This window comes from Leucopleurus acutus, assembly GCF_964270905.1.
Source record: "Leucopleurus acutus genome assembly, chromosome: 20".
In the NCBI taxonomy this organism is placed as follows: Eukaryota; Metazoa; Chordata; class Mammalia; order Artiodactyla; family Delphinidae; genus Leucopleurus; species Leucopleurus acutus.
This window is the reverse complement of record NC_139162.1, coordinates 51,932,776-51,946,216: the sequence shown is the minus strand read 5'-3', so window position 1 is coordinate 51,946,216 and position 13,441 is coordinate 51,932,776. Positions and strand designations below refer to the sequence as shown.

Genomic DNA, 13,441 nt, shown 5'->3' with positions numbered 1-13,441 from the left:
TGGGAATCCCCCCTCCCTCTAAGCCCTCTTTCTCCCCCCTGCTTACTTCCCAGAGACCCAGAGATTATGTCACTTGTTCCCAAAGATAGGGTCAGGTATGTTTAGAGATTGGCCAGAGAGGCAAGGAACTGAGGTGTGAATGTGAAAAGCCTCTCCAGGCACGAGAGGAGGAAAGGGAGTCTCCAGGATCCTAGGGAGGTGGGTGCTGGGGGTCTAGAATCACTGGGGATGGGGTGTTTGGGGTCCAGAGTCCTGAGTTCTCATGTCTGGGTGAAGGAGAGAGGTAGGTATTTGGGGAAGAGAGAGCTGGACTCCTGGGCTCCTGATAGTGACGAAAGCTGGAAACAGGCTGCTGGGTCCCTAGCAAGTGTTGGTGCTGGAATTCGGGCTGCCTGGGTCAGGGGAAAATGTAAAGCTTAAGATCAGGTGTTGAAGGGAAGAGTCCATTGGGATGTTGGGTCTGGGTCCTGACTCCTCATTTTGCTTCTCCAGGATGTCTCAGGAGAATGACACATGGAAGAAAGAGTGAGTGGGGGAAATGAGATGGGCAGGGGTGGAGATGGGGGTGCAAGGGGGAGCTCAAAGTCTGATTATGCCCACACCTACTCAGCTCTGGTCTCATAATGATGTTTGCAGGTTCAGCACCATTGGCCTTGCAGGAAGGGCCTGGGGGCTTGGATTTCTGGGTCCTACCTAAAGGGAGGGAGCTATAAATGAGGACTCCTGGGTCTGAAAGAGGAAGGGATGGGGGGTTTGAGTCCTGGGACAGGAGGGGCCTGGGATCTCTGACTCCTGGATTCTAGACAGGCCAGTGCTGTGAGAAAGAGCTTCAGAACTGGTGGAGCAAGCTCAGGTTCTGCCTCTTCTGTGTCCTCACAAATGTTCAGAACCCTAAGTTGGTCAGGGGGAAGAAGGGGAGGGGCTCTTGGGCAACCAGGGTGCCCTGCTTGCTATCACTGTGAACCTGCACCTCTCTCAGGGCCCTGCGGGATGAGCTTGCCGCCATGAGGCTGCAGAAGCTGGAACAGCAGGTACTGTGCTCGGGAATCCTGCCACCCCCGACTCTTCCATCTTCCATACCTCCCCAGGGGCCCCACCCCCAGGACTTGCTCTGGGACTCCTGGTCCTCGTTGGTTCTCTCGGAGCCTCAAGTTTTGCAATTGGGAAATGAGCAAATAGGAATTTGGGATCTCAAGTAGCAAACCTTGGTGATGAGACTCCAAAATTTCTAAGGAACAAGGGTTCTGGAGAGCAGGACTCCTAGGTCCTGGGGGAGGAGGGGCCTGGGAGCCAGGACTCCTGGATCTAAGGAAGGAGTTGCTGAGGGACTGAAGGCCTGGAACTCTCCCACCGACGCAGGACGCCCCTTGCCCCAGGCCCCCTTTCACCCATGTCTTCTGGTCCGGTTGCAACCCTCCCATTCCCGCCCATACACCCTTTTCCCGCTCGCGCAGCGGCGGTTGTTTGAGATGAAGCAGCGACGGAAGCGCCAAGAGCCCCTCATGGTTCAGGCCAATCCTGACGCTTCCCTGCGGCCCCGGCGACCGCGGCAGCGGGAGGAGCGCTTCTCGGGTGACAGCGGTGAGGAAAGGTTCCCAGGGTCGGGCAGGAGCACAGCCCTGGAGGGAGGGGTCTGTGGGAGTGCGGAGCCTAAAGGGCTTAGACGGGAAGGGCCTGGCGGAGCCCTGGTGCGGGGACTTGTAGAGCACGAGAGCGGGGCCTGACAGAACCCTTGGGTGGAGCCCAGGAGAGCCTGAGTGCAGGGCCTGTGAGGGCCCAGGGGAAGGACCTGTGAGAGTTCGGGGGCGGGGTCAGGGAGAGCACGGGTGCGGGGTGTGGTGCAACTAGAGGTAGGGCCCGAAAGAGTCCTGTGATTGGGCTTGTTAGAGCTCCGGGGCGGAGCCTGGGGCAGCTGGGGACCGCCCAGAAAGTGCTGGGGCGGGGCCTGGAAAAGCTCCGGGTTGCAGTTAGGCAGAAGAAACCTCACTGCTGAAGTAGGCGAAGCCCGAGGGCTGGGACTGGGTTATTTAGAGCCGAGGTACTGGAGAGCCCGCGTGAGATTGTTTACACGCGGAATCGAGACAATTTAGCGGTAGGGCTGTGCTTGTTTGAGTCTTGGGATGGAGTTAGGGTCCTGAGTGGGTCTTGGGGGTTTGGGTAGTCAGTTAATCAGGGAAGATATCTCGGAGACCAGTGAGGAGGCGGATCTTCTCAGATGACCGGAATTTGTACATCGTGTTAATGGGCCTCGCCGTACCTTCTCCCAGGCCCCGGGAACCCTTTCCTTCAGGAGAACGTGCCAGAGACACATCTGCGCCCTGGTGCCCGCAGTGTCCTGAGCACCGTGAGCTGCGGTGGAGATGGCAGTGGCGACCGTGGACCCCTGGTATCGCCGACAGAAACAGGTAATCTCAAATCCCTGGGCCGCCTATACACTGGAACTCCACTCCCGCTAGAACCCAGGAGTCTGGAACCTCAGTCCTTGCTCTCCAAAGGACCCCCAGGGGCCCCGTTTCCTTCACACCAAGGAGTCCAGGTCCTGAACCTTCTCCTTCTCCAACACGCAAGAATCTGAATCTCCAGCCCTCTCCTCCCCCAGTATTCAGAAATCCCAGTCTCCAGACCCGCCCCCCCATCCTGATTACCAGGCAGTTCCGATCTCGAGTTGGAGGAAGTCTCCGTGGAGGATATTCCTGCCTCACCACCTCCTTATGAAGAGCCTCCGGGGACTCGGCGCAGGGGTTGGCCAGCCCGCCAACGACCTGGTAATTTCTGGGACATTGGGTGAAATCTGGTCCCCTGGTCCATGTGGCAAATCCTCCCCCTTTTTGGTAACAGCTTTGTCGAGTTATATTTCACATACTATACAATTCACTCATTTAAAGTTTACAATTCCATGGTTTTCAGTATATTTACCAAGATGTGCAACAATTACCACAATGAATTCTAGAACATTATCATCACCCACAAAAGAAAGCCCTATACCTTTTATCAGTCAACCCCCCCCCCCACAATTTCTCCCAGACCTAAGTAACCACTAATCTAATTTCTGTCTCTTTAGATTTGCCTATTTTGGATATTTCTATATTCATATGTATAATAATACAGTATATAATCGTTTGTGATTGACTTCTTTTGCTTAGCATGCTTTCAATGTTCATCTATGTTGTAGCATTATCAGTATTTCATTCCTTTTTATTTCTTAATATTCCACTGTGGTGACATTTCCTTTTATTCTCATGACATGATCAACGATTTCAATAACAGGACTCTGGGTTACCACTCCAAACTTCGCTCCCTCCTCCCGGATGCTCTCTGTGGGACATGGGAAAGAGAGGACTCTAACTACTCCCTGTCCTTAGATCCAGAGAGCAGTCAAAGACAGTAGGGTTCGGAAACCCAGGGGTTCTGGCCTTCTCCAGCTAGCACTGATGACCTTGTCCCGAGCTCCTGGGACCCAGGTGTCCTGAGCTCAGTCTTCTTCGGGCTTCTTCCACCCTTTAGGGGGCAGTGCTGAGGACGAGAGCGAATCCCAGGATGTTGGAGATGAACACGAGGTGCCCAGTCCGAGACCAAACCCTGGAATGGTTGGTGACGGGGGCCATGGAGACTTAGCCTCCAACAAGGTGGGAGGTGGCACAGGCAATAAGGACATAGGAGGAGGAGGGCTAGTTTCGGACTCTAGTGGGGACGGGACTCTAAAATTCTGCAGCCCAGTCAAGGGCCCTTTTTACTGGTGAGTGGAACCTGTTATGTTTGGGCTAGCAGAGGCGCACCATTTATTGAGTCAATCTAGAGGATTTGAATTGATGTGAGTATATACATTAAAACCCAGCCCCTCGAAAGGCAGCGAGCTTTGGAAAGGGTGAGAAAGGGCCAACTGGCACTCACTTTGCTACTGATGAAAGTGAGATAGTTTCAGTTGAGTAGACCCAATGAACATTGGTATTAGAGGAATGGGCAATGCTTTCAAAGGCATTCTCAAATCGGTAGGTGGAATGGGTGTGGCTGCAGAGGGAGGCTAATGGTGCTGGCCAATCAACACTTGAAGAGGGCTTGGTGGGGTGGGCCCCTTGAATGTACTGGCCAATCAGAAAGTGGCTTAGATGCTTGACCAATAGACAGAAAACTCGGTCGAAAGAGGGCGTAACCCTGAGTTGGAATGGCCAATCGCTAGTTGGCAAGGCGTTGGGAGGGGGGAGGGCGGGTCTCGGCTGTCCCTCAACTTGAATTTGGCACGTGGGCTAGGGCGAAGACCTGCAAGAGAAGAAAGAGGAGTCGGAGTCTACAGTGAGGAGCTCCCCATGGGCGACCGACGAAGGGGTGTCCGAGGCCCCGGAAGGCGCGGGCGGCGCGGGCAACAGCGATGTGGGGAGCTCGCTCCGCTGGCCTCCCCGCGCCCCAGGCCCTCGGCTGGGCGAGGACATGGAAGCGTATGTGCTGCGGCCAGCGCTGCGCGGTCGCACGGTGCAGTGTCACATCAGCCGCGACAAGCGCGGGGTAGACAAGGGCATGTTCCCTTTCTACTATCTCTACCTGGAGGCGGCCGACGGCCGAAAGGTGCGGTCTGGTAGCCTCGGAAGCAAGTCCCACCTCCCAAGGGCAAGTCCCGCCCCTTTCTGAGCGAGGTTAAGACTTAGGCGAATCCAGGCCTTGCTCGTCATTGAACTAGGACTAGTCAGCTCCAGCGCCAAGTCCTGCCCTTCACAGCACTAGGATTCTTTCCTCTCAGAGCCCGATAGGCCCTCCCCATCCCATAATCCAGCCCTGTCCACTCTCGAGTTGGGCCCGCCTTTCTCAAGGCTAGGCCGCGCCCTGTCGGAAGGTCCCAAGCCCCACCCCTTACAGACCCTCGTGAGGTACTGACCTCATCTTTTTCGATCCAAGTCAGGTCCCTCAGTGAGCCTTCTGTGTTATCAGGCCCCACCCAATCCTGGGACAGGCCCCGCCTCTCAGGAGCCAAGCCCCTTGCTTCGTGGATTTTCCACCCAAAGCCAAGCGACTCCCCTCTCAGTCTGGCCATTCCTGTCTCAAGTGTGGCCGCTTCTCCTCAATTACTCATTCTCTCCCAGAAAGAGGCTTTTCCCCTACTCAGTGCCAGACCTGGTTTTTCCCCGATGAAACACGTACTGAAGTCCTGCTGCGATGTTCCAAGTGAGGCTCTTCCCTATTCTCCAAAGCCAGGCCCTGCCTGCCAGTCAGGCTCGCCCCTCCCTGGGCTCAGCCCCAACCCTGAACCCAATGGCCGAAGGAATAAGGGGCAGATATTAAGATGTGAAATGGGGCTTCCCTGGTGGCGCAGTGGTTGAGAGTCCGCCTGCCGATGCAGGGGACACGGGTTCGTGCCCCGGTCCGGGAAGATCCCGCGTGCCGCGGAGCGGCTGGGCCCATGAGCCATGGCCGCTGAGCCTGCGCGTCCGGAGCCTGTGCTCCGCAACGGGAGAGGCCACAACAGTGACAGGCCCGCGTACCGCAAAAAAAAAAAAAAAAAAAAAAGATGTGAAATGAAGCTCCCCATTCAGGACCCAGCTGATGACTTCCTTCAGTGAGAACCGCATCTCCCAGCAAGCCTTGGGACGCTTATTGCTCCATTACCCTTTCCTCTGTCTTGGGGACCTGGTGTTTCCTTGTCTTTGGACCCCTCGCCCTAGCCAAATACCAGAAATCGATTCTAATGGGCTGTTTCTCACATCCACAGCACTTCCTTCTGGCTGGGCGCAAGAGAAAAAGGAGCAAAACCTCTAATTACCTCGTCTCCCTGGACCCCACAGACCTATCTCGGGATGGGGAAAATTTTGTGGGCAAAGTCAGGTGGGCAGAGTCCTGATGTGTGTGATAAACAGGTGGCAGAGGGCCGGGGGTTGGGGGGGAAGGGGACAATTGAACTACATTTCCCAGCGGGCTGTAGAGTACAAGTTCCACCTGCCCTACAATTTTTTCTCTTGGGGACTGATGGGTTTTGTAGTTCTTCAAGTTGCAACCCCAGGGTGGTTGGGAATAGAACTGAAGGCTTTGGAGCAGAGGCTGGCATTTAAGACATTTGACTTCTTGAGAGACACGGGGCTGGCATTCCTAAGTTCCTGTGGGAGAAGAGGGCTGGGATATGTGAGTTCTTTTGTCTTGGAAGGGCGTTCCTAAAGGGCCAAGGCAGGAGGCTAAAATCATGGCTCACCAAAGAAAGAGAGGGGGCTGGGACTAGATACATGGAACATGGGACATGAATCTTTTGTAGAGGATTGATCGGAAGAGTTCATGAGATGACATGGGAAAGCAGTTAATGTAAAATAGGAATAATTATTATGTTTATCTGACCACTTCCCTCCTGGAGCAGATCTAATGTCTTGGGCACCAAATTCACCATCTTCGACAATGGGGTGAATCCAGAAAGGAAGAATTTTGTCCCAGAGACTGCTCGGATCAGGGAGGAGCTGGGGGCTGTGTGTTATGTGAGTGTCTGGGAGACGAGAGAGAGTGGAGCAGGACGGTGGGGAGGGAGAAAGAAGAAGGCCAAATGGAGCATACTACCCTCAGGAGACCAACATCTTGGGATTCCGAGGGCCCCGGAAAATGACTGTGATCATTCCAGGAATCGACGCCCAGAACCAGAGAATCAGTGTCCAGCCACAAAATGTGAGTCCGCCAAGGTTGAGTGTCTCTGGGTCAATGGGGAGGAAGGGCTGGGGGACCGGCCATAGGTCCTAAGGGGAGAGGGAGCCGATGGACTGCATAAGGTCATATATGAAGCCGGGAGGACTGTGTCAGACTTGTTTCTCAGGAAGGAGAGCCTAGGGACTCAAAATTCTGCGTCTGGAGGAAAAAAGCTGGTTGGTAGTTGGTTAACCACGTCCCCACTTTACCCTCTAGGAACAGGAGTCGCTATTGAGTCGCCTCCAACGGGGGGCCAACCAGGGGCTGGTCCTGCTGCAAAATAAAGCCCCATCGTGGAGCGACGAGAGCGGCGCCTACGTGCTCAATTTTCATGGTCGCGTCACTAGGACCTCGATCAAGAACTTCCAGATCGTGCATCCGGATGACCGTGAGTTCCTAGGAACTGGTTTACCTGGGCAAGGGAGCAGGACAAGAACTACTTCTCCCATTAGCACTTGAGCGTTTTTCTAGGCAGGGCCGACTCCACGCTATTGCAAAGCCTATTGGGAAGCGTAGTTTACAAGGCCCTCTGCCATATAAACTGCACTTTCGGAGGATTCCGCGCATAGTGAGGGCGCCGCACAGCCTCTCGGGAGTCGTAGTTCTCGCGGCTCAGAGGCCCGCGGCAGGGAAATGACACCCGGTCCCCTTAGTTCCTGACTTCCTTCTCAGCGGACTACCTGGTGCTCCAGTTCGGTCGCGTAGCCCCAGACACGTTCACCATGGACTTCCGCTTCCCACTTTGTCCGCTCCAAGCCTTCGCCATCTGCTTGTCCAGTTTCGATGGGAAGCTGGCATGTGAGTAGTTCAATGAAATACTCTCATCAGCTTGTGTGCCTGCTCATTTGGAGAAAGGGCCCCAGCGTGCCTTCTTTTGCACCAGTTTACTAATAACCAACACTTATTAGACGCCGCCTGAGTGCCCCGTCCTGTGCTCTAGGCAGTGGGCTGTTCGGCAGCACTTGCTCTCCTGAAATCACAGTCCGATCATGGGGGATGGGTCTTAAACAACAAAAAAAATCAAAATGCTCGTCTGCTATGAATGAGGAAGGCACACAAGTTGGGTGGGTCAGAGCAAGATATCTCTTTAAAAAAAAAAAATTTCATCTACATTTGAAGAATCACAAGGAACTAGCTGAGCCAGAGGGGTCAGGGACGGGAACAGACAGTAGCCACAGCTCATACAGCGGTCTTAAGGTGGAAGGGGGCTTGGTCGGTTTGGGAATGAAAGGATAGTGTAGCAGGAGCCTGGGGAACCAATGGGGAGGGACAAGGTGTGAGGCTGGATAGGGTGCAGGATGTTTGGGCCATTCTTTTTTTTTTTTAATTAACTAATTAATTTTATTTATTTATTACTTTTATTTTTTATTTTTGGCTGTGTTGGGTCTTCATTGCTGTGCGCCGGCTTTCTCTAGTTGTGGCGAGCAGGGGCTACTCTTCGTTGTGGTGCGTGGGCTTCTCATCCCGGTGGCTTCTCTTGTTGCGGAGCATGGGCTCTAGCCACATGGGCTTCAGTAGTTGCGGCACGCAGGCTCAGTAGTTGTGGCACGCAGGCTCAGTAGTTGTGGCATGTAGGCTCTAGAGCGCAGGCTCAGTAGTTGTGGTGCACGGGCTTAGTTGCTCCATGGCATGTGGGATCTTTCCAGACCAGGGCTCGAACCCGAACCCGTGTGCCCTGCATTGGCAGGCGGATTCTTAACCACTGAGTCACCAGGGAAGCCCCCCACCCCCCACCCCCGGCCACTTTTGTTTGAACTGCTGTGAAGAGTTCTAAGCTGGTGAGGTAAAGTAGGATGGGTAATTGGAAGACATCCATGAAAGTGAGAATAAATACTAGCCAACACTTATGTTATTTGACAAACATTGTTTTAATTATGACTTCCTTTGGGGCCTTACAAACTCATAAGGTGTGTGCAATTGTTAGCCGCATTTTACAGATAAGGAAACTGAGTCTATGGACACATGATTTATAAATGTGAAATCAGGCCCACTCATAAATGTGAAAGCCTTGAGGAACTCACCACATCTGCCAGTAGGAGGATGAGTCTTTGTATTCCAAGGACACACAGAAAACTGGAGCTTAACCCTTTTTTGGTGAGTCCAGTTCCCAGCTGCCTTGGGGAGATAACTGTCCGGGGTTTAATCAAATATAGGTGGAAGCCAAAGAAAAACGACAAAACCCACCAGTCCTTAGTTCAAAAGAAGCCTCGGAATGGGAAGAGGGATGATGGGAAATGTAATTTATCCTCTATTGAGAGGCTCGCCTTTATGCTGTTCTCTCGCAACTGTTTTGGGGACCCAGGAGTAGTGGATGGTGTCAGTTCAGACACACACGGAGACGCTGCTCACTATGAAAAGCTTTATTCCTTATATAAATCAACACTTAAAAATAAATAGTTAATAACACGAAAACTACTTCATCTTAGCCACGCCTCCCACTGAGGTCCAGGCAAGGAGACACACAGGGAGGAGATGGAGAGGCCAGAATGTGGCTCAAAGGTGTGGTCTGCATGGGGACATGGGTAAGGTTGGGGTAGGGGCAGGTATGGTGGCCAGAGAAGTGGGAGGGTTCCCGAGGCGTGCCCAGGCCCTGGCCCGGGCGGCAGGGGTGAGGTAGGGACCCAGCTCCTCTTGGGCTTGGGCGATGCGTCGGGCAAAGCGGCTGCGATCCCGGGCGAACTGCTCCCAGGGGCCTCTGCGGGCGGCCTGGGCGGGTCCCGCCCAGACAGCCAGGAGATGGACGGAGACCTTCTCAGAGAAGCGCACCTGGAGATGGACCGTCACAGACATGGGGAGACACAGAGATACAGACACAATATACAAACGGCCACAGGTTGCGGGGTGTGGGGAGAGGCAGGGAGACAGAGAGAGAGAACCAAACAAAAATTAGCTGCACAACAGCGCTTGTTATCTGGCTAGTCATTCACCCACCAGCGGATCCTCCATCTGACTCACTGAAGATGGAGGTAGTTCCCTGGGGTTGACATCAGCACAGCTGCTCCTTCATCCCACAAGGGCCCAGCCTCTTGCAAAGGATTGCATTACAGTGAACACAGCCGTCCCAACGGAGCTCACATGCAACCCTCTGCAACACGGGGGACCCAGGAATCGGGGCCTCCAGCCCTTTGGCCCCCAGGCCCAGGAGTTCCAGCTCCCAGCCCTCCCCTCGCTAACCTCAAGAATCTGAGCCCTCAGCACCCACCTTTCTGGTCTTCAGGGGAGGCTCAGGGTCCCGATGCTTGGTGGGGGTTTCTGCAGACTTGAGGCGCATTTGCAGACGGAGGGGCAGCCGAGGAGGAGCCCAAGGAGGTGGGGCCTTCTCTCCAGGTAAATAGATGGCCACTCGGAAGGGGCAGGGCTCAGCTTCTCCCCACTCTGTGGCAGCTTCCCCTCCCTCTGTTTCCTCTCCAGGCTGATATATCCGGTCCCTGAAGAGGGCACTCTGGGTCTGAAGGGAGGGACTTGGTTCCAAGTCAGCTGCTTCTGATTCATCATCTTCATCCTCATTCTCACCCTCACACTCAGTTTCCTCCTCTGTGTCCTCTCCTGGTCGGTACACCCAGGCCCTCAGGAAGGCACTTGTGTGTGGGATGGAAGAGGAAGCCTCAGCTTCTCCTGAATCACTGTCCTCCTCCTCCTCTTCCTCCTCTGTGATCTCACTGGATTGGTGCTGCCAGGTCCTGAGCAGGGGGCTCTGGGCTGGAACTGGGGAGTGTGGCTCTGGGTCAGCTTCTCCTTTCTCAGCTTTTATGGGCTTCTCCTCCTCAGGCTCCTCTCCTGACCAACACTCCCAGGCCCTGAGGTGGGAGCCTGCAGATGGGGGGCAAATGGAGGTCTTCGTGGCTGCTTTATTCTCTGTTCTTTCTTCCCCTGTGGCTCCGTCCACGGGGCAGCACACCCAAGCTCTGGGCTTGGGCCCCAGAGCTAAGGGAGAGGCAGGTGTTCTAGGAGCTTCTTTATTTACAGCTTCTTCATCCTCCTCCTCTTCCTCCACCCCTGGACAACATTCCCAGGGTGATGGAGGAAAAGAGAACGTGATCACTTCTTCATCTTCAGTAACCCCTTCTTCCTTAGATTCCTCCTCCCGAGGAAGGTCTTGCAGGGATGTTACCAGAAGGCTGGGGCACAGGGGAGCAGGCTGGCCATCCATAAATTCACTTCCCCGCTCTCTAGGGATACTGGTTGCTTCTTCCCTGCCATACTCTTCGTCATCATTATCTGAAAGTCCCCAGGCTTCAAGAAGAGAACACTTGGTTTCCAGGTCAGGGCAGGCCCCCCGGGATGCTTCTCCATCCTTCTCAGCTGCTCCACTGTCTCCAGTCTCCTCTTGAGGGTGCCTGCCCTTGGGGGCATGGTGAGTGGCCAGAGAAGCCTTAGCTTCTCCCTCCGGGACAGCTTCTCCCTGATCTGTTCCGGTTACTGCTTCCACCAACCAGGGCTCTGGAGATCTTGGGCCTCTCAGGTGGCTCCAGGCCCAGCTGAGAAGGCCCACCAGCGGGGACACGAGGTAGTAGGGGTGGGTATCCCTCCAGGGGGCAGGCTGATGGGGCACTTGGCCTGGGGCCATCTGTCTGGACTGGAAAAAAGGGAGAAAAAAAAGGAATCAAGTGGGGCTTCCCTGGTGGCGCAGTGGTTGAGAGTCCTCCCGCCGATGCAGGGGACACGGGTTCGTGCCCCGGTCCGGGAAGATCCCACATGCCGCGGAGCGGCTGGGCCCGTGAGCCATGGCCGCTGAGCCTGCGCTCCGCAACGGGAGAAGCCACAACAGTGAGAGGCCCGCGTACCGCAAAAAAAAAAAAAAAAAAAGGAATCAAGTTTAGAAGCCATTTAGGGGATAGTATCAGAGGATGACCCTGAGTCATAGCAACGGAAACAGTAACACAAATAGCAACAGGAGAGTCCCTGCCCCACATTCCTTTCTGATCCCAGCCACTCCCATCTCTGTCCCTTGTTTCGTCACCTCTTCTCTCAATACCCAAGAGTCTGGGTCTCAACAAGCCCCTAGCCCCATCTGCTCTCACCCATTAAGTCCTAGTCCCAAGAAGAGAGAACACAGGTCCTCTACTTGCTTCTCTTGGGGACAAAGTCCTGGTCCCTGCTTTTCGCCCCTTCCTGAGGATTGACAAATCAGACCCCCATCACCCTCCTCCCTCGGAGACTCAAAAATTCCGATCCCCAGATGGTTCCTTCATTGGGGACCCAAGAGCCTGGCTCCCAGAACCCTCCTCCCTCTGGCTCAGGACTCCAAGTTCCCAATTCCTTCTGCTTCCGAAGTCTGAGCCCTAGGGTCCGTCCCACCCCTCCATACACAAGAGTTCAGGTTCCCAGGCCCTCCTTAGGACCCAGGAATCCGGGCCCCGAACCCTCCTATTTCGGAACCCTGAAGTCCGAGCTCCCTCCTCATGACTGACCAGCAGTCTGACCCCAGCCCCCATACCCCTGGGGACCTAGGTGTTCCGACCCCCCAACTCACCGGCTCGGGACCGTGCGTCACCCTGGGGGCAGGAGCGCCGGCTGGGGCTGCCACAAGCGATCACAGGTTCGGACGGCTCGGGAGGCCAGCGCGTTCATCTCGCCCTCCGGCGTTGGGCTCAGGGACTCAAGTTGTCACCGGCTGCTGCAAGTGCTGTCGCGACAAACGGGCGCGGGATCGTGCCGGGAGACGCAAAAAGACAAACAAGTGGGAAACTAAGCGGGTTTGCGCTGACGCTACCCGCAGGGCTTTTATAGGCCAACGCCGCCGGACGTGCTAACGCCAAGAGGGGAGGCGGGGTTTCGAAACGTAAACGTGAGGATCTGAACGGAAAACAAGGTTGGACTTCTCGCGGAGATTCCGGGCTTTGTGACGTCACGGCGGCGGCGGCGTTTCCAAGCGTGGCCACGCCCCAAGCAAGAGAGCTATCACTCAAACGCGTGAACTGCTTAAGCAGTGAGGGAGCTCGCGTAACCCCTGTTGCAGACAGATGCCTCCCCCCTTATTTAACCAGCAGGCCCCAGTCTAGAGTCTCCCACTTTCCCATCCGGTCGGCTTCCTACCCGGTGTGGGAGAGTATTATTGTTTCCATTTCACAGATGGGGAAACTGAGGCTTGGGAATGAAATCACTTGCTCAAGGTGGTCACAGCAGAGTCTAGATTCATTGCAAAAAAGACAGAATGTGTAAGCCCCCTGAAGGCGGGCACCTTGCATTGCTCACTGCCTGGCACATAGTAGGTGCTCAACAAATATGTGGTGAGGGGATATGAAACCAGAAACTCGGACCCCTTCCCTGTCTCAGGCACAAGGTTCCACTCTTAGGTTTCACCTGCTTCAAATTTGTACAAAACCTCTGCTTACACAAACTGAAATTCTGGCTGGGGAGCACCAACGGAACCTCATGGGAGAGTGGGGTCTTCTGCCACAAATTCCAGGCCCAGGGACACAACCCCAGTCCCGCCGCACCACCCACCCCTGACCTGGTCCGTAATGTTTTCCCTCAAAATACACCCAGAACCCGTGTCTCCCTCCTGAGGGGGTCAACCTCAGTCTAGAAGAGAATTTTCATCTGAATCTGAGGTGGAGATTGACACTGGCCATTTGACCATTCTCTCGCCAGCACCCAGGGATCGGGGGCCACTCCCTCCTCACTGGAGGTCCATCCACTTAAAGCCACACTTCCAGACCCCCAGCTCTATTCACAGCTCCGGAGTCCTGACTCCTAGCTCACACCTTCCCAGGTACCCTGGAGTCTCAGCCCCCACCCCTTCCAAGATCCTAGCCATCTCCTTTCGGGGGAGGGGCGTGGTGCCCATGAC

General features: G+C 54.9%; 2 protein-coding genes across 2 annotated transcripts; one reads left to right on the top strand and one right to left on the bottom strand.

Annotated features, from left to right (window-relative positions):
- Positions 1 to 451: 451 nt before the first annotated feature.
- On the top strand, positions 452 to 7,454 carry TULP2 (TUB like protein 2; the record flags this gene model as incomplete). The annotated part of the gene is made up of 12 exons (XM_082862685.1): positions 452 to 525; positions 980 to 1,031; positions 1,455 to 1,581; positions 2,268 to 2,405; positions 2,649 to 2,765; positions 3,505 to 3,626; positions 4,249 to 4,560; positions 5,699 to 5,811; positions 6,332 to 6,446; positions 6,532 to 6,630; positions 6,865 to 7,036; positions 7,321 to 7,454. The coding sequence occupies 12 exons, from the start codon at positions 452 to 454 to the stop codon at positions 7,452 to 7,454; spliced, it is 1,575 nt and encodes a 524-aa protein (XP_082718811.1).
- A 1,539-nt stretch (positions 7,455 to 8,993) lies between these two features.
- On the bottom strand, positions 8,994 to 12,324 carry PPP1R15A (protein phosphatase 1 regulatory subunit 15A). The gene is made up of 3 exons (XM_082863355.1): positions 12,122 to 12,324; positions 9,851 to 11,224; positions 8,994 to 9,414 (listed from the first exon to the last, which is right to left on the bottom strand). Exons 2-3 carry the CDS (start codon positions 11,213 to 11,215, stop codon positions 9,142 to 9,144), a joined length of 1,638 nt encoding a protein of 545 aa, XP_082719481.1. The 5' UTR covers positions 11,216 to 11,224; positions 12,122 to 12,324; the 3' UTR covers positions 8,994 to 9,141.
- Between the last annotated feature and the right edge of the window lie 1,117 nt (positions 12,325 to 13,441).